We start from the raw sequence: 19,571 nt of genomic DNA on the forward strand, positions 1-19,571 counted from the left end.
CAGAGTTCGATTTCCTGGAAGAGGGATGAGGCATGAGTTTAGTTTTGGACATTTAGGAGTCGGCAGTGCTTAAGGGCTTTGTCTAAAGGCCGAGGGATGTGTCCAGCAGGCAAACCACGCTGGGCGTCAGTGAAGTTCACTCCGTGATCGGTGCTTGCAGCCACTCTTCGCAGAGCCCGAGACCTGCCACTTGACCTTCAGACCACCGAGGCCAGTTCTTTCCCTAATTATTTTATAATATTTAAGTAACGATTTTATAAAGGCTCTATGTTAAGTGGGTGCTGGTTATAGAAAGGTGAGAGGGACAATTTCTGCCCTCATGGAATTCCGACAAACAGGAGAGTGAAATGCAGTGAACCGTACTGGCCTATGCAAGGGATATCTGCATCAGACTGAAATGTCCAGGAAAGACTGCTGATGCAGTTCACATGCAGGCACAGTCTAGAACGATAAGGAACTGGCCTTGTGGAGACTTGTAAGAAGAACATCCGAGGCTCACAGAGTAGTCTGTAAAAACCACAAAGGCACGGAATGACTGGATAGTGTGCAGAAACTACAGATAATTAGGTATAGCTGTAGTGGGATGCGGATGGAACCACTGAAGGATTTTAATCAGGGAAGTGGCTTTTTTGTCTGTCTGTTTGTTTACAACAGCTTAGCCTGTTCTGGTTTGCATATTAGAAAGGTCACTGTTTTTTTGGGTGGGAGGTAGACAGGAAAGGACTCCTGGAGGTCAGGAGACACCACGATGGGAGAGTCCTCGGGCTGAAAGTGGTAGTCGGAGCTACGGGTGGATGAGAGCATCCAGCAAGAATGTGTGGCGCTATAAAGGGAACACGGACAGAGCCCTGGGGATATCATGATTTAAGGGTGAGCAGAGCAACCCTCAACGGAGACAAAAAAGAATCAGGCAGGAAAATAGAAGGAAAACCAGGAGAGAGTGAAGTCACAGAACCAAAGGAGGAGAAAGTTTAAAAAAAGAGCTAGGTCCAAGCAAATGAGTTCTGAAGAGAAATCACTGAGAGGAAGGCTGATAATCTTAAAAGCTAAGGACAGATGCACGATCCCAGAGGGTGTGGAAGGAAGGGGGAGATAAAGCAGGAGAAAGGGGGATAAAGGGGAATCTGCTGTGCTGTAGCCTTAGGTTGGGTTCCTTGGCTTATCAAAGGAAAAGAGTTAAAAATCCATAAATAATATTATCTCTGCCATTAGAGAGAAATAGTCCAGCAAAAGATTCCACAAGGCTCAACACCCACAGAGGAGCTGCCCTTGGGGAAGGAAATAGAAGAGGGGGGTCAGAAACAGTGGGGTCCTTAGGAACCCCCTCCAATCTCCAACGGCAGTGTCTGGTGGGTGTGTCTGAGCACAGGGGTTGTGGCTGGCGTCCTGAGGGCAAGAACAATCCTGGTCAGAGGTGGGAGGAGAGACATTAAAATGTTTTTCTATTAGATAAGACTTTTCATATTGAGATTGTGTCCTATTCCATAAGTCTCCAGTGACCTTCCACAGGGTGCTTCTCCTGATTCTGTTTTTTAAAAAAAAATTTTTTTAATCAAAAAGTGAGTGACAATTCAATGAATTCATGAGTAACAAAAGAGGCTGAGGTCTCTCTGAGATCCTGAGAGCAGAATCTAGATTCAGAAGGACCTTACCAAATCTGGAAAGAACTAATAAAACAGGGACCAATGTGCAGTTTGATGTGCGCGCTGTACGTGAGTTATTTGGGATATTGCACTGGCTGCAAACTCAGAATGATTCATCAGTTTTAGAGGGCTGTTCCAAAAAGTTACAATGACTGGATTTATTCACAGACTTCAGGAGGGAGGAGTTGATAGCACCCCCCCACCCCACCCCCACCCCCCAGTGAGTGCTCACCTGGAAGTCTGGGGCCCTCCATTTTAAGAAGAAATTGAGGGACTTGGGGCTGTGTCACCTACGGAGGGCAGACTCAGGTGAATGTGGTCTCTATCTCCAGTTTTCTTAAGGGCTGTCACACAGACAAGTGGGTAAACTTCCTCTTTATATTCCCTGAGGGTAGAACTGAGGGGCCCGGCCCAGAGTAGCGCCCCCCTCCCCCTTCCCCCATCTCATCCCTCTGCCTCAAACCCTATCCTGGGAACTTAACAGGAAGATTTTTAAAAGAGTAGGAATAAATTGTCTAATTCAAACGCACTTTGTATAGGGGGTGTAAGGAATAAAGCTCGGATTGGGAGAACCTAACCTGATCATCAGGGTCAGCTCAGCCTTGAAATTTGATATTTAAAGAAGTGGAAAAGAAGAAGACACTGCCAGCAGGAACAGCAGAGTGCTTAAAGATGGGGCCAGGGTGGGGGGAATGGTGTCGGTGAGGAGGGCAGGTGTGGGAGTCGGAGCAGAGAGAAGACGGGGCTGTGGGCAGTGGTGGCCACAGGGGACTGGTATTTTAGGAAACAAGCTGATGAGACTCTGGATGCGGTGAGGCCAGCCTTAAAGCAAAGGTTCAGTGGGGATTCATTCACTTAACAAATCTGTATTCGGTGCCCACTATAGCGGGCTGTGTCCTAGGCACTGGGGATACGGCAGTGAACAGTTTTAAAAACCTTGTTTTTTTGAGTCCTTACAAGAAGTTGTAGACAATAAACAGGCAAGATCCTTTCTGACAGTGAAAAATGCAAAGGAAATACAACAGGGTAAGGACATCGAATGTGACTTGCCAGAGGGGCTGGCGTGGTCAGAGAGGGTCTTACGAAGGAGGTGGTGTTTGAACTGATGCCTGAATGATGAGAAAATTTCAGGCAGAAGGAAGAGCAGGTGCAAAAGGCCCCACGATGTTAATGAACTTGGCATGTTAAGGACTGTAGGAAGTATGGCGGGAGCATAGTGAGCAAGGGAGAATGACAAAGGTTGCTCCCTAAGCGCCTCTGACTGGGGATGATGGGTGGGTATTGAAAATGTCCCCTGAGACTGATTCTGAAACACCTCCCTAATAGGGTTGTGGCCACATCCCCCGAAGGCTCACTGCAGTGCATTAATGGGGAAGGATGAGGCGTGGGAAAACCCAGCCTGATACCATTCCATGTGTAGTGCAACGTGGCGAAAAGAACATTAGCCCCAAAGTCAGACTCTGGCTTAGGCAGAATTTTAGTTCTGCCACTTCCTAGTTGTGTGGCCTTGGGCAAAGGACTTAATCTCTCTGAATTTCCAAGATTCTGAGCTGTCAAGAGGATGTAATTCCAGTATAAGGATGTCATTCCTGCCTCATAGAGTTGTTGAGTCAGATTTGTGCTAGTGAGCCACACCCAGGGTCTTAGGCTGTGCGGCTGCTTCCAGCACCACCTTGTGTCCATTCGGATATTTACAGTGTGCACAGCATTTTATTAGAAGCACAACCCAGACGCAAAGACAAAGTGACCTGGAGTTTTGTGTTTAGTTCTGAGCCCCACGTTTTGAGGGACATTGGCCTGAAGATTGTCTGAAAGAATAGGAGAGGACCACTCTTGGGGAGCACACGTACGTGTAGAGGGAGCACATGTGGACTCTGAGACCCCAGTGCCTGGACCGTGGAAGAGTGGGCTGGGGTGACAGGAGGCTGATTCTGGCTGCAAGTCAAGAAATATTTTAGTGCGGTTATGTGGTCAAGAATGAACCATCCCTGCTTGCATGGGGGTAGGGGTGATGAGTGAAAGCTGGAAGTAAATCCTGACCCAGATAGTCTGCGACTGTGACTCCAAGTCCTTAGGTCTTAGAAGAAGGGTGGCTCCGCCGCTGACAGGAATGGAAGTCAGCAGGAGAAAGGTGATAGGTAGGTAAGCTGTTTTAAAATAGCAAATTTTGTATGAAAGCAAAACCCCAAAGCAGAATGATCTGAAGAGCAAAAGGAAGGCCAGGACTAAAGCTGTGGGTTCAGGAGTCATCTGTGTGAATGTCTGAACGTGAATAATGTAGGGGAAAAATGAGATCCAAGAATTGAGCCTTAAGATACATTTGCCTATGAAGTCAAGAAAATAAAGAACGGGTAAACAGCCGAGAATACCAGACAGCTCAGTATCATAAAAACAATATAAAATAAAAAGTTTCACAAAGGAAGGGATGAGCAGTGTAGTACTCCACAGGCTTGGATGACCACTATCGCATTTAATTCCTCCAACCCAGGCCCTGCCCATCCCTTGCCCCTCTCCCAGTAAGCATCGTCTCCTGTCCGCTTTTGCGCTTCCTCTCATGTGGTTTCAGCGTCTGTCCATCTGATGCCTTTTCCATCCCTGTTGCTACAGGAGGTGGTGCTGAGAGCCGACCCATCCTTCGTTACAGCAAGGAGCAGAGGCCAACAACGCTGCCCATCCAGCCCTTTGTGTTCCAGCACCACTTCCCCAAGCAGTTGTCCAAGGCCCGGGCCCTCCACAGCCTCTCCCAGCTCTACAGCCTCTCGGGCTGCAGCCGTGCACAGCAGCCTGCCCCACTGGCTGTCCCCGCTGCTCAAGTCCCAGCCTCAGCCCCTTCCGGGGAGTCACAAGCATCCACCAACAGAGGTGCCAGGAAAGCTGGGCCTGAGCCAGAAACCTCACGGCCATCACCCCTGGGCAGCTACTCCCCTATCCGTAGTGCTGGCCCCTTTGGGCTCAGCACCGACTCTTCTGCTTCCACTTCGTGCTCCCCTCCCCCTGAGCAGCCCAGAGCCACAGAAAGCCCACCCCCATGGAGTCTCTCCTGTCCTGCTGTCCAGCCTGCCACCTCCCAGCAGCAGCCACAGAAGGATGATCAGAAGATACTGACCTTGGCCGAGTACCGACTCCATGAAACAGGAAGCTTGCCTCCTCTGGGCTCCTGGAGATCCAGCCTCAGCCGAGCAGAGAGCCTGGCCCGAGGAGGTGGTGAAGGCAACATGGCCTCCAGACCTAGTAACGGTATGAGCTTCACAACCTGCCCCCTAATGATTTGAACCCCGTTGCCTTGCCTTTGAATGGTTTCTTACACTCAGCCTGCGGTCTGAGGTCAAAATATTTGTAGCATCTGTGGATAAGACATACTCACTCCTAACTCTCATGTTTTATGTGGGCCCACTGGGCAGATGTGAAATGCTGTCTCCTAGTAATTCTTGCCTGTCTCTTCTGCTAATCTGTTCTGCTTTCAGCCAACCACCTATCCCCTCAAGCACTCAAGTGGCGGGAATACAGGAGGAAGAACCCACTAGGCCCCCCTGGTTTGTCAGGGAGCCTAGACCGGAGGCCGCAGGACACTCGGCTGGCCCGAAGGAACCCCATCTTTGAGTTCCCTGGCTCCCTCAGCGCTGCCGGCCACCTGAGCTGCCGGCTGAACGGTGTGTGGTCCAGGTCCCCAGTACACCCAGGACAGGCTCTGCCTTGGCTGGGAAGGGCTAGAGAAGGGGTCGGTCTCAAAGGAAAGTGTCTCAGAGGGAACAAGGCGCAGAACTGAGCTGCAGCTCTTAGAGAGAGAGGTATTTGGGATTGATGTTCTTCTCTTCTTCCCAGGTCAAATAGTGAAGCCATTACCACTGACCTGCCCTGACTTCCAAGACCCTTTCTCCTTGACCGAGAAACCACCTGCTGAGTTTTGTCTGTCCCCAGATGGCAACTCTGAAGCCATTTCCATTGACCTGCTTCAGAAAAAAGGTGGGTATAACCCCCAGCTCAGGCCGGGGATTCTGTTGTCACTACCTATTTGTGCCTGTTGCCCTCCTACCTGGCCCTCCAGGTATTTCCCTGTCTTAGAATTCCAAGTGCCAGGAAGGAATCAGCACAGGCATCAGGGCGAGAAATCTGTGTACTGTGTATGGTGCACCATGTACCGTGTACCGTGTAGCATGAGAATGTGCAGGTGAGCAAGGGTCATTTATGAGATGCTTTGGAGTCCGGCTTTAGTCCCCTCCCTCTGGGAGCTGAGTACAGTGAGGGAGACTGCATGTCCTAACTAGGTGCCCACATGCTGTCTTGGGGGAAATTCAGTTGCTACAGGGCCTAGCCCCTTGGGTAAACGTTATGGTAACTTCTAGTAAGGTACGGACTGACAAAGAATCACTCTGTTTAGCAAACCAGGGACCACGACAGAGCAGTTTCAGTGAGATGATGGGAACATACTGAGCATAATTATGGACTGAAGGGGAAGGAGCCCATTAAAAGGAAGAAAGTTGAAGCTAAAATCCCTTTCAGAGGCAGAGCGGGAAGTTCAGAGCTTAGGGAGAGGGAAGAACCTTGGGTAAGAAGGGGAAGAGCCGCCTTCCTCCAAAATGGAAAGGGAGTGAGAGGGAACAGGTAGGAGGGAGGGAGGAGAGAGGTAATGTACTTAAGTCTTTTGGATGGAGAGGAAAATTGGAGGAATTCATGACCAGTGGCCTCTGCTGTCCGTGTGAAGCAGAACCAAGGACTTGAGAAGAGGGGTAAAGACTTGGCATGGCAACGTGAGAGCCGAGCTGAGGGTGCCACAAGGCACACTTCAGGGAAGTGCCCTTGTCGGTCACTGGTGTGAGTGGCCTTTGTCCAGTAGCCAGTGCCCTGATGTCTTGAAGTGGAAAAGACAATAAATTGATCCAGGATTGGAGTAAGAGGGCAAAGAAGTTAGGACTTGGAGGGTCTCGACGATGGAATCCCTGAAGTGGGTCCAGGCTGGGAGGTGAAAACAGGGGCTTGAGAACTGGGCAAAATTAGGAAGCGGCCAGAGCCCGGTACCTTGATGAGACCCATGTGCAGGGACGGAGAGAGAGAGAGAGAGTGTGTGTGTGTGTGTGTGGAAGCCCCTCCCTCTCTCACCGAGGCTCAGTCCCAGCTGAGTTGCCCAGAGATGTGCTCAGGGACCTGTTACATCAAATTCTTGCTTACAGGGCTGGTGAAAGCTGTTAACACTGCAGTGGATCTCATTGTGGCCCATTTTGGCACAAGCCGGGATCCCGGGGTGAAGGTAGGCGAGAAACCATGGAGAGCTGAGTTCTGCCCTGCTGACCCTCACCTTCCCCGTGCTGCACCTTCCCTTGCTCGCTTGCATCTAGAGCCTAGAATTAATACCTAGGGGTGGGGATCCCAACGGAAGCACCAGGAGGGCTAAGAGCATCAAGGAGGACCAGGGTTGGTGATTCCCTGTACTTCCCTACTGCGTCCACAGGCAAAGCTGGGGAACAGTTCCGTTAGCCCCAATGTAGGCCACTTGGTCCTGAAGTACCTGTGCCCTGCGGTCCGGGCTGTGCTGGAGGACGGGCTCAAGGCCTTTGTGCTAGACGTCATCATCGGGCAACGAAAGAACATGCCATGGAGTGTGGTTGAGGCCTCCACGCAGCTAGGTAAGTGCTGAGTGCAAGATGGGGGCCCCAGGGTGAATTTAGGGTTCTGGAGACTGGGCATGTGACCCTCAACTCTGGCTTCCTCCCAGGCCCATCCACCAAGGTCCTGCACGGCCTCTACAACAAAGTCAGCCAGTTCCCAGAGCTCACCAGTCACACCATGCGCTTCAATGCCTTCATCCTCGGCCTGCTCAAGTGAGTGCGTGGTAGCGAGACAAGATCCGCAAGCCACCGGCCCTCTCCCCTGGGCTCTGCTGCCTCTGAAGAAGCAACTCCCTAGGCTGAGGCCGAGGGGATCTGTGGGCTCTGTGGCCAGAGCCCAGGCTCACTTTCCCCGCACGGAGCTACAGCCTCTCCCCGTAGGTCACTGGTTTCCCACTGCACCTGACACCCTCTGGCCCTAACACCAACATGGTCTTCTGCATTTACACATCCACCATCTGGCTTATTAGGAAATGGATCTGGTTCTCAGTGTCCCTGGACATTGTAAACCCTGATCCTCTCAATTCCAGCACTGCTTCCACATCTTGCTTCACCCTAAGTCCTCCTTGGGACCCACGTCATAGTATTCTTCTTTCTCAAGTATGGGCCCAGGGCATCCCCTTTGGCTCTGTACTCAGTAGCTGCCGGCTTCTGGGTCTTGTATAAGATGACTCATTCTAGGAGGGGGTGACTGGCTTGTGAGTCACATGTCCACCCCTCCCTACATCCCCACTGACTGTGCAGACCTATATGACATGAAATGAACTGGGCAGCATCCGTGCCATAGCAGGGAGAAGGGAGATGCTCACCTATAGTCAGCTGTGTGTCTGCCCCGTGCATCCGTCTCCTTTGTACCTTATCTGGCTGTGTCCACATAAGACTCACCTCTTTTCACCTATCTCCCTACAGCATCCGGTCCCTGGAGTTCTGGTTCAATCACCTCTATAACCATGAAGGTAATGCCCAGAAGCCTACCCTGTATTACAAACTCAACAAAATAGGCCAGACCTCAGAGGCTCAAAAGAGGGAGACACAGCTGTCTTTTCAGATGCTACAGGTGGCGAGGGGAACTGCACAAGCTTTCATCCTCAAAGCTTGGGCCCCCACGCAAATGCTTCCCCAGCTTCTGCGGTGTTAGAGCCTGGCAGTGGGCAGGACAGTCAGGCAGTCAGGGTGCCAGGAAGCCCAGCACTGTCTCCAGGTTGTGGAGTTAATGCACTGCACAACTTCAGGAGTCGTTTACAGCTGCAGTACCTCTAAACGCACAGCACACAGCCTGTGCGGCACGATGCGTGACTCTGCCCAGGTTACCTTTCAGAGGCTCACCCAGTCTGGGCTGTTCCTCCGTGTGGCTCAGTCCTCTCTCTTTCTCCCCCAGACATTATCCAGACCCACTACCAGCCATGGGGCTTCCTGAGTGCAGCACACACTGTGTGCCCTGGCCTCTTTGAGGAGCTGCTGCTGCTGCTACAGCCCCTGGCCCTGCTGCCCTTCAGCCTCGACTTACTGTTCCAGCACCGGCTGCTGCAAAGCGGGCAGCAGCAGCGGCAGCACAAGGAGCTGCTGCGGGTGTCCCAGGACCTGCTGCTGTCCGCCCACTCAACACTGCAGTTGGCCCGGGCCCGGGGCCAGGAGGGCCCTGGAGACATGGACAGGGCAGCCCAAGGGGAACGGGTGAAGGGTGTGGGTGCCCCAGAAGGTGGAGAAGAGGAGGAGGAAGAGGAGGAGACAAGAGAGGTGGCAGAGGCAACTGGGGGCTCAGGGCATGGCAGGGCCCGAGGTGGGCAGGCTGGCTGGTGGTACCAGCTCATGCAGAGCTCCCAGGTCTACATCGATGGCTCCACTGAGGGTTCTAGGTTCCCCCGTGGTGGCAACAACAGCTGCAGTAGCAGCAGCAGCAGCGAGAAAAAGAAAGGGGCAGGAGGTGGGGGGCCTCCCCCGCGAGAGGGAGTCGTAGAGGGAGCTGAGGCCTGCCCTGCCCCTGAGGAGACCCTTGGCCGGGACAGGGGCTGGCCCTTCTGGATGGGGAGCCCCCCTGATTCTGTGTTGGCTGAGCTGAGGCGCAGTCGGGAGAGAGAAGGGTCTGCTGCCCCTGCACCAGAAAGTGAGGAAGGAGCCTCAGGGCCTTCACCTGGGGGCATCAAGTGGGGATACCTCTTTGGGTCCCGAAAACCTCAGCGGGAAGCTCGGCCCACAAACAGGTAAGAGGTAGCCCATGGAATAAGCAGAGCGAGTGGGGGAGCCTGATCTCAGCCAGGGCACAGACAGCACCCCGACTGCCGTCCCCTAGGCTCCCATCGGACTGGCTGAGTCTGGACAAGTCCATGTTCCAACTAATGGCACAGACAGTGGGTGTCCGCCGGGAACCAGAGCCCAGGGACAGCCTGCAGGAGCCACACTCTCCAGCCCTGCCCTCCAAGCCTCCGTGGTGAGCCCTGGGAGACAGAAGGATTGGGGGCTGGATTTGGCTTTGGGTGGGGATCCTCTGACCTCCATTTGTTGTTTTCCCAGCGAAGTAAAGGCACTGTGCCACCATCTGGCCACAGGCCCTGGACAGCTGAGCTTCCACAAGGGAGATACCCTTCGAGTGCTGGGGCCAGCCGGAGGAGACTGGCTGCGCTGTAGTCGTGGCCCTGACACTGGCCTGGTGCCTCTGGCCTACGTGACTTTGACCCCAACTCCAAGTTCAACTCCTGGAAGCAGCCAAAACTGAGGCCCTGTGCATGCTGGTGGCCTCAGGGACCCTCATAACCCCCAGACTCAGAGCCTGAGAGCCCTTCCCAAGCCCTCGGGCTTGTCTACAGAGAGCAGACTGAGAGCTGGGCCACTTATCCCTGTGCTCAGTATTAATTACTCCCCCTTAACTGTGCCAGTGACCTCGTCTAGACCTCCACCTGGGGAAGGAGGGAAGGGACGCAGCACTGGGCTGCCAGCATTTCCCCAGCCCATGTGGGCCAGCCTTCCCATGGGTGCAAGGCCCCCTAGGCCGAGCAGTGATGACGTCGGTGGTAGTCCAGGGGCAGATCCCGAAGTTCCCAGATGTAAATAGGCTGCGGCCAGTGCCTGGCAGTCAGAGGAGGGAAGAGGAGCCCAGGCTTCTGTTTATGTATTTATTTATTTATTTATTACACCTATTAATAATTAAAAGGTGCTTGGCCTCCAAACTATTTTCTCTTTGTGCCTCCCCCCACCCTCCAGCCCATCTCTCTCTCTTCCAAAAGGATGGCTGGGAAAGATGAAAAGGGAAGAGAGAACTTGCAGTCCAGGTACCTACGCCATGACTTGTTTCTGGAAGGTGCTGAGGCCCAGAGCATCATGGGTGAGATGCCCATATGTGCGGCCAAACTGGAACTTATACCCTGTGCGGCCAAGAAAAGCTGTCACTTACTTCTCGGCCAGTTGATTAGGCCCTCCAAGCTGCCCTCCCAAATCCGGTCCCGATTCCCCGCTGTGAGCCACCTCAGTCTCCTTTTCTGCCCAATGCTAAAGTGGAACCACGTGATCCAAGGTCCCCCACGTTTATTAGTTCCAACCCCCAAACCACCTCTACCCACCACACATGCACACACACACACACACACACACACTCATCCCAGGCCCTAAAGCCCCCCTCGGGGGCCATCCTCACCTGGCACATAGCCCCCATAGTTAGGTAAAAGGCCCAGGTTCTGAGGGTAGGTCCTTGAAAGTGGGGGGAGATGTTTGAGTCCCGTCTGGGGTTTGTCCCGTGAGTACATCTGTCCAAATTCCTGCAGTGCCTGGTTGGTGAGCACAGGAAAGCTGGAGCCGAAGAGGAAACGGGCACGGGGCACGTAACCAGTAAAACCTGAGGGATGTGGACACTGAGTCAGGACGTCCTGGGGGCCTCCCCACACCCCTGGTCATTACCCACCTCCCCTCACCTGACATGAAGAACTTGTGAGGATCTCTGTCATCCATGGAATAGGGGGAAGCCTTGTGGGGGAAGTCAACAGAAGAAAAGTAGGCTATCAGATTCGGCCCTGTGCTCTAACACAAGCTCCCAGGGAGTGGAGCGGGCAGTTAGGCCCGTGTCCCCAGCCGGTACAGAGGTGAAGCTCCCCACTCCCACCACACTGCCTCGCAGCCTCACCCCCACCCCAGCCTTCTGGGTCTTACTTGTCCCGCCTCCTGCCCCAGCTCTGGCTCCTCCTCCAGCTCTGACTTAGGCTTTGGCTCTTGGTCTTTTTCCACGTCTTCTCCCTTGACCTCCTTTGGTAGCTCCTGCTTCCCTCGCTGGGTAAAATCATTCAGAGCCTCAGCCCAGACCTGGCTGCAGTTCTTGGCGAAGATGAACTGTGCCTGGGGGACAAAACCTAGGCCGGTAGGGGGCAAGGAAGGTTTCCGTTAGTGTTTGGGACACATATTCTGGAATGGGCATCTGTTCACGTTTGTGTACATACCTGTGTAGCCAGGGATCATGCTGCAACTGAGCCTTTTATGCCCACGCCTGACAGGCGGGCTTCCCCTGGGAACCTCGGGAGATCTTGGAGGCTGAATGGGAGGTAGGAGAACTCGACAAGCCGGGGGCCAGGCTAGGCCAGGAGCTCCTCGAAGTAGCTGACCGGTCATGTGCCCATAGGTCTGGCCCATGCTGAACCGAAGTAGTGGGCAGTGTCCCGTGTACCTGTAGCACAGGACTCGCCCACTCACCTCTACAACCCCCCGCCCCACCATCCCCAGAAACAGAAGCAGAGACCTCGGAAGCACTATGTTTTCTGGACTCAGCTGTGTATGCATTTGGAGCAGGCATATCTCAGTTCTCTCTGGGTTTTCAACCCTTCCCCTCTGCTGTTACCCTGTTACCATGGAGAAGACAACACAAAGCTTTGTGGCAGGCCCAGCAACCACTATCCCTTGCTTTCTCTTTTCTGTCCAATACCACAGATACCCCAGCCCTGTGCCTCCTGTACAGGTATGTCCACTTGGCCCCCGAGATCTAGGTGGCACAACTTCTATATCCCTACACCCCTATTCCCAGAAGCAAGCAGGGCTGTGCTCTGGTAGAAGCCTTACCCCGGGATATAATGAGGATTCTGAGGGTTCAGCCCCGGTACGAAGGTGCTGGCCACAGCCATGGGAACCCAGGCAGTCCCTTTTGTTTCCCTTTGGACAGAGGCTCTGGGCTGTGTATACTGTGTCCAGGGCTGTCGGGTGGAGCCAGAGGTGGGGGCGGGATTAAGGGAGGAGAGATGGGGCAGGGTACTAGTGTGATGACAGCCAAGGCCAAGGCCAGTGGAACAGGAAAGCAGAGGTTCACGGGCCTGTCTACTCCAGAACAAATGCAGTTTTGCCACCTGGGGGCAGGGGAAAGTCTCAGTACAGCCTCCCCACACCAGGACCCAAGGAAGGCCTGAGGTGGGAAGAGGGAGAGCAAAAACTGTCAGGTCCATTCAGCTGTGTCTTGGAAGAGGGCCCTTCCTTCTTAAGCCCTCATCGCAGCACCTGCCTGAGGAGATGTGGATTCTGCTCTTTGTCTTGATTAAAGGTGATGGACTTTCTTGGGAAAAGAGGATCTCCAAGGAGAACCCAGAGGAGAGGTGACAGGGGAAAAAGGAAACTAGAGACATCTAGGCAGTGACATTATTAATTTTCAATGGTATAACTTGACAATTACTTATTGCACACCTACCATAATCTGGATCACCACCCACTCAACACATATGCCACGCCCCGCGGGGCAGCTTCATGGCGGCAGCATGTGTACTACATAGGAGTCAGAAAAGCTAAGCTTCACATGACTTGGGGCAAGTAACTTGGTATCTCGCAACCTCACTACCATTTATAAAACTCGGATACTACTCCTCACCCTGCTACTCCAGAACAAATGCAGTTTGTGAGGCTCCAATCAAGGTATGCAAAGATCCTTGTAAGCATAAAGATGCTTGTAGGGGACAGCATGGGCATGGGCCGGGCAGTCATGGGCTCCTAACAGCCTGTGCCCTCGAGATGACCCTACCTTCTCTGCTCAGGTGACTTACCTTCTGAATTCTCTAACCTCCAATGTGAAGGTCAAGATAACCTAACCTACCAAGGTGCTGTTAGTGATAAAGTCAGATAGTGTGTGTGAAAGAACTTAGCACGCAGCTACTAAAATTTAATTTCCTACCCTATTGTCTAGTATTGTCTCTAAGCTTCTAATACATATAGGAAGTCAATGAATGGTTAGCAAATCCAGTGGACACAGGTATTTTACTGTGAGAGTTCCGAGGAAAGAAATATGAGGGTAATGTTGGGATTTAAGACTAGGGGGCAAATTAGAATATGTTAAGAAAGGAAATTAGATCCCAAGAGAAGAGCAGACCAGGAAGACGAGATCTCAGAGACAGTGGGGAGCATGATGAGAACTCAGCTCCGGGGTGCAGTCAAGGCCAGGCCAGCCCGCCTTCCCGAGGAGCCTCTGCTCTCCGCCCCACCCCACAACAGTGCCGGCTCTGACAAGCGTACATCCCTGACTCCTGAGGAACTGCGCAAGAGCACTAGGTCCTGAGAAATACAGTTCCTATTCCCCACCATTCTGCCAAGGACAGCCTGGGTATGTGTCGCTTAGAGCTGGAGTTGTAGGAGACGTGGCTCACAATTAAAGAAATCTGTTAGAGCAGTGATATCCAACCTTTTCCATCTCATGGCACAACTAAACTACTAAAATTCTGCCGATCAGGCCAAAAAAATAGGTGTAATTTTGATTCATTGATACCAGACAGCTATTGTTGTGTTGGCTGTTGTCATTTTTTTATTTGACAATCTAAGGGAAAAGTGGTCTGTGATCCAGACTAAAGTCAGGTATTGAGTATTTTAAAAATTCTTGCAGCACACTGCTTGAAAATCCCTGTGCTAGAGTGAGGGTGGGAGCTGAGGGGAGAACCCAGAATAGCAGCAGTGTGTCAAGGTTAACAATCTGGACATTTGGATTCTGTAACTGGACATTTGGATTCTGACACTACTGGTTGCATACCTCATGCCTATTCCCTACCCCCATCTCCATCTTTCCTAACGGAATCTTAATTTATTTTGGCCAAGCAGCCAGCAACTTCAGGAAAGCCTGGAACCAGCCCTAGGAGTGAGTCTTGATTAGTCTAAGCCCATCATAGTGGTCCCATACCTCTTGCCAATGATAGGCTAGCATAAGCTTGTGGCATTCTGGCAACATGAGAGGGAGTCCAGGATGAGGGAGGCTCCTGGGAGGAGTTTCTTTGCTCTTAAGAAAGAGGCACAGCAAATTAAATAGCAAGAGATGTGCAAGAAGGAATAATGTCCTTTCTTGCCTCTAGAAGTTCTGCAGATGTGATGATGGAACTTTGGCAGGCATCGTGAAACCTAATCTGGGGACACAGTCTGAATACATCAAGGGTGGATAGTAGGGTAGAAAGGCCTGGGTCCCTGATGGTAATGTAGAGCCACTGAAATAACCACCTTTTAATGTGAAATAACTTCATTACTGTTTAGGTGACTTTAAGTTTTCTTTTACTTAGAGCCAAAGGCATCACAACATAAAAGTGAGAAAAAAAAAACATTTAGCCCTAACCAGTGTGGCTCACTTGGTTGGGCAGCATCCAGCCAAGCAAAGTGATGTTCCAAACTAGCCAAGTGGCCAGTTTGACTTCCGGTCAGGGCATGTGCCTGGGTTGCGGTTCCGCCCCTGGTTGGGGCACGTGCGGGAGGCAACAGATAGGTGTTTCTCACATCGACCTTTCCTTCTCTCCCTCCTCTCTCTCTAAAAAAAATAAATAAAATCTTTCAAAAAAAACACACCTGTTCAGCTTCTAGTTTTACTAGAAATATAAGCTTTTGCCAAATTCATCTCATTGAGTGTCAGTTTTCCCAACGATAATATGAGGAACTAACATCACTACCTCAGTGAGTAGGATAAGAGATGAGATGACGCATAAAGAGCAGTTGGCCTTGCGCCTATCTTATGCTAAGCGCTAAATAACTAGAAAGTCAGTGTTTGAAGTTTGGAAAGAAAGGAAAAGAGTTTAGAATAGTAACAGAGGTTGTCAGAATCACCTAGAGTGAGGTTTTTAAAATATTCATATCCAACCCCAACCACATTTTTCTGGGAATTAGGGGCCCTGATATATATTTTCTTGAACATCTTAAATTGGAAAAAACCTTAATATATAGAAAATTATAATAAAAGTATAATATTTACCTGGATTTACCCATTATTAATATTTTGCAGCACAGAAGTACATACTTCTATGTGCCAGGAAGGAAGGAGAAGCAAATACAGATAAGCACTAATATCTGTACCACATTTATTTCTCTCAAGCATCTCACAGCAGACGAACCGGCCTCCCTTATCAACCAGCTCTGCCTAGGGAGGGCGGGTCCTGCAGTATAGACCATGAGGGCTTCGGCAGAACAGGCTACAGACAGACCAGCCAGGTACACAGGTCTAAAAAACCACTAAGCTAACTAGCTAATAACTAAGCAGTCAACTCAGTGAGCTAGAAAGAGGAACATCATAAGCTAATGAAAATAGGAGGAAGAATTTATGAAGCTAACAATAAAAACCAATAAATCAGAAAACCAACTAAAATAATTATAAGAGCTGTCTTAAAAAAAAATAACAAAATAAGCAAATTGACACAGCTAGCCAAAAGAGAAAAAAAAAACTATTCAAACCCCCTAACGGCATGAGGAAGTGGCTAAAAACAGACACAGAATTTTTTTAATGCTAAAAGAATATTAAGTGAAACTATCTATGACTAAACTAGAAAACCTCAGTGAGATTAATATTGTCTAGGAAAATATAAACCAAAATCAACCCCAAACGATACTGAACACCTGAATAACCGCAGAAGAAAGGTGAAAGTGGTCAAATACATGCCCACTACAAAAAAGCCCACATTCATTTAATCTACAAAAGTAGTATGAACTTAATTCAAGACCTAGCAAATTCATCAGCAAACAAATCCCACAAAAGTTATTACAGAGGAGCCTTGACTGGTGTGGCCCAGGTGGCTGGTTGGTCATCGTCCTGCAAAGTGAAAGGTCACCAGTTTGATTCCCAGCCTGGGTTGTGGTCCCCAGGGCACATGCGTGCTGGAGGCAGCCGATCCTTGTTTCTCTCGCACATGTTTCTCTTTCTCTCTTTCTCCCTCCCTTCCCCTCTTTCTAAAAATACATATTTTTTAAAAAAAGACTAGCAGGATATTCTCCAGGACTACAATAATGATTGAATTAGAAAATCTATCAACATTAGTACATAAATAAACCAATGGAAATAAAAGCCATTTGATCGCCCTGACAGATGCTGGGGAAATCTTTTATACAATGAAATGCCTGCCCATTTGTGATTTTTTAAAAAGGATTTTTAGTAAACCAGGAATGGAAACATGATAAATTATCTAATTACATTAGTCATTATCTAATTACATCAAAGAGAAAAGCGAGAGCCAGGGTTGGCAAACAGGTCTTGCTTATTGCACTAAATCCAATTAATCGTCATCACTTATAAGAGGAATACTGTGAGGTTTCTGGAATAGGGTCCTGGCTTAGCAGGAAAAAGTACTACAGATTAGCCCGGTTTGCCATGGGCATAACGTGGATGCCAGCATGTAGTAGATTTGATAGTCTTTCGACTCTACACAGCAAAATATGGTAAATATTTATAAAACAATGAGGGAAGTGTAAACCAGATGCTTGATGATATAAAGAAATTGTTCTTTTTTTCGGGTGTGACGATGGCACTGTGATTTTATTTTAAAGAAGGATCCTTATCTTTTAGAGGTAACATTAAAATATTTATCAGTGAAAGACCATAATGTCAGAAATATGCATTAAATAACTGGGCACGGGGAGGAGGGACAGAGGAATAAATGAAAAAAAATTGGCCATGAGTTGATCATTGGAGAACCACTGGCATAAAAGGCACATGAAAGTTGGTGGTTTTACTTGGACATGCCACTGATGGCAACAGCACAACTGAGGCCGGGTCTCAAAATGGTCTTACTCACCCAGAGGAAAGGAGGGTCCATTGTTCTATTCCCTGTGTGTTCTTTTTTTACTTTTGACATTTTCCATCATAAAAAGTTTGAAAAGCAACAAAAGGATCTTCTAATAGCCTAACTCAAGGAACATTTAAAACTTATCTCTACTATTTAATGCTGTTCATTCTTCCATTTTTCCTAAACTCTCCATTTCTTGGATTCCGTGGCACCAGAGTCTCTAGATTCTCTTCCCACTCTCAGCTTGTTTCTTCTCAGTGTCCTTTATGGACTTCTCTTCCTCCTTCCATCCTTTAATGTTGGTTTGCCCCAGGATTCCACTGCCAGCCTATTTCTCCCTCTGTATGCCCTACTCAGATGATGGCATCTACTTTCATAGTTTTACCATCGCCTCTTCGTTTATGGCAATCATTTACCTTCCTCATTCACCCTTTCCTCCTCCTGGATTCTTTGTCTCAGTCGATACCTCCCCGTCACCTAAACTAGAAATTTAAAAATTATCCTCGCTGATGCTCTTTCACCTCCACAGGACTGACTTTGGATACTCATCAGTCAGCAAGTTTTCCCATACCACTTGGGTGTTTCCTCTTCTTCTTCCCTATGATCCCTGTTCTACTTCAGTCCCTCATCCTCTCCTAACTGAATCCTTGTCAGAGCCTCCTTCCTAACCAGGCTCCCTGCTCCACGCAACCACCACAGTTATCTTTCTTAAGCAGGAACCTGGTGCCTCAGCTTGGAATTACTATCAACTGTAGTAATTCTCAAACTTGGATAAAGGGTAATACACGTGTCCATTCAAGTACCTATTATCATGTTACTTAAACAAAATGAGACATTAATTCCTAATATTTTCAGATCTCATACTTCCATAGAAAGCAAATTTACAAATTAAATTGTTGTAGATGTTAACATTAATTTACAGTGACGAATGAGTTTGTTTTGCTGAGACCAAATTGCCTCTGGAAGAATATGATGTACACGATCCAGGCACAGGCTTCTGCAGATTGGCCCGTCACCACTGGCTCTGGAAGGGCTGTGAATCTCTCCAGGCATTCCCTCCAAACTTGGGCAAAACCTCACCGAGACAGCATCGGACCTTCTCCCTGCCCTAATGCATCCTTTATAATTTAAGACTGTCTTTAATTAGTCTTTTCTTATTAGCTCTTGACAAAGTACTTCGCCCCAGCTCTCATAAACATGGGACAGGTCTCTAATTTTCAGCTTACCACAGAAAAAGAAATACAGTACTTTGGAATTTTTGAAGAGACTCGGCCGCGCTCTTTCATGCTCTGTCGTAGCCAGTTCATTCTGGAGGCCCGAAGCCTCCACTTCCACCGCCCTCCATCCCACCGCTAGGTGGCGTTCGGCGACGCCCCCTCCGCTCGTCTGGGAACTGTTGCCGGGATCCAGCGAAGTCCCTCGCTCGTGGCGATGATTGGCTATCTCGCCGGACGAACCCGAAGAGAACCGGAAGCGCCGGGTACGGCGAGGGCACAGGGTCCGGAAACGCTGAGTGCGCTTTTAGGGCTCTGCGCCGATTTAGACGCCTGCTGCAGCTCCTCCTCCGGCCTGAGGGAGGCAGATCGGATTCCTACCTGACGGAGGGCGGAACGTGCTGAGAGGGGTCACACTAATAAGGGCTGGGCCACACTGAGGGGAGGAGTCACGTTAAGAGGAGGGGTCACAATGACTGGTGGAGTCACTCAGATGTGGGGTCACACTGCGTGGAACACACAGAGGAGGCATTGACAGGTTCTGGTACACACTGACGTTAGCAGTGTGACACTGAGGAAAGGTCCCTCTGAAGGGAGTGAGGTGTCTCACTGAGGAAGAGAGGGGTCTTGGAGGGGAAGGGGCCCTTGAGGGGCGGAGCTTGGCCAAGGGGTGGGATCTCGTGGAAGGAGAGGCTTTCCTGCAGGTGGAGATTTCTCTTATGAGAAAAAGGGTCATTTGGACGAAATAGTAAGGTCAAGGCTGTGTTATGAGGAGGAGGCTCTGAAATTTGAACTTTATTCGAGGGAGATGGGATGAAGTGAGGAGGAATTGGGACCACACTAGGGATGGGCTGGCCAAGGGCTCACAGCCTCCCAGGAAGGAAGTTTCAGGGAGTCCAGAGGTTTATGGTGCAGGGGTGGAGACCTGGGGAATAGGTAGGGTGGGCCCGGGTGGAGGCCAGGAAGGCGGGCAGGTTGCTGGGCTGCCTTAGATTTTGATTGGCCATGAGGGGTCTAATTTTTTGCCCTGCTGGTCCATGGAGCCCAGAAATCCGGCGGCTTCCCAAGCCCGGCCCTCAACCGACAGCGACCTGAAGTGGGAGGGGAGAAGAGAGTCCTCGAGCAGCAAAAGACATATGA

The 19,571-nt window shown here is 50.3% G+C and overlaps 2 protein-coding genes across 12 annotated transcripts in view; one reads left to right on the forward strand and one right to left on the reverse strand.

The window, feature by feature from the left end:
• Positions 1-10,403, forward strand: part of RUSC2 (RUN and SH3 domain containing 2) — a 56,933-nt gene extending 46,530 nt beyond the window's left edge. For all 9 annotated transcript variants that reach the window (XM_045840358.1, XM_045840355.1, XM_045840359.1 and 6 more), the window contains 10 exons: positions 4,251-4,880; positions 5,108-5,293; positions 5,466-5,606; positions 6,812-6,888; positions 7,090-7,264; positions 7,354-7,459; positions 8,156-8,202; positions 8,625-9,447; positions 9,537-9,674; positions 9,758-10,403. In XM_045840358.1, the coding sequence (XP_045696314.1) occupies positions 4,251-4,880; positions 5,108-5,293; positions 5,466-5,606; positions 6,812-6,888; positions 7,090-7,264; positions 7,354-7,459; positions 8,156-8,202; positions 8,625-9,447; positions 9,537-9,674; positions 9,758-9,959 (2,525 nt within the window). In that variant the 3' untranslated portion in view covers positions 9,960-10,403. The remainder of the gene's footprint in view (positions 1-4,250; positions 4,881-5,107; positions 5,294-5,465; positions 5,607-6,811; positions 6,889-7,089; positions 7,265-7,353; positions 7,460-8,155; positions 8,203-8,624; positions 9,448-9,536; positions 9,675-9,757) is intronic.
• Positions 10,404-10,409: 6 nt separating this feature from the next.
• FAM166B (family with sequence similarity 166 member B) lies at positions 10,410-18,950 on the reverse strand. 3 transcript variants are annotated; one of them, XM_045840369.1, is made up of 6 exons: positions 18,444-18,950; positions 11,668-11,758; positions 11,384-11,580; positions 11,149-11,200; positions 10,875-11,072; positions 10,410-10,605 (listed from the first exon to the last, which is right to left on the reverse strand). In XM_045840369.1, the coding sequence occupies exons 1-6, from the start codon at positions 18,522-18,524 to the stop codon at positions 10,517-10,519; spliced, it is 708 nt and encodes a 235-aa protein (XP_045696325.1). In that variant the 5' UTR covers positions 18,525-18,950; the 3' UTR covers positions 10,410-10,516. The 3 variants fall into 3 exon arrangements, with proteins under 3 accessions (XP_045696325.1, XP_045696327.1, XP_045696328.1); XM_045840371.1 differs by having other exon boundaries at positions 17,227-18,950; XM_045840372.1 differs by lacking the exon at positions 18,444-18,950 and adding an exon at positions 12,281-15,262 and having other exon boundaries at positions 11,668-11,891.
• Between the last annotated feature and the right edge of the window lie 621 nt (positions 18,951-19,571).

Source organism: Phyllostomus hastatus, unplaced genomic scaffold (assembly GCF_019186645.2).
Source record: "Phyllostomus hastatus isolate PE091 unplaced genomic scaffold, TTU_PhHast_1.1 phas_contig_34, whole genome shotgun sequence".
Classification (NCBI taxonomy): domain Eukaryota; kingdom Metazoa; phylum Chordata; class Mammalia; order Chiroptera; family Phyllostomidae; genus Phyllostomus; species Phyllostomus hastatus.

Excerpts from the sequence above, each read along its gene's own strand:
- FAM166B (XM_045840372.1), bottom strand. The coding sequence starts at position 12,657 with ATGGACCTGACAGTTTTTGCTCTCCCTCTTCCCACCTCAGGCCTTCCT. Across the intron at positions 11,892-12,280 it reads AATCCTCATTATATCCCGGG|GTACACGGGACACTGCCCAC; the intron begins GTAAGGCTTCTA and ends CCTGTGCTACAG. Across the intron at positions 11,073-11,148 it reads TCACAAGTTCTTCATGTCAG|GTTTTACTGGTTACGTGCCC; the intron begins GTGAGGGGAGGT and ends CACATCCCTCAG.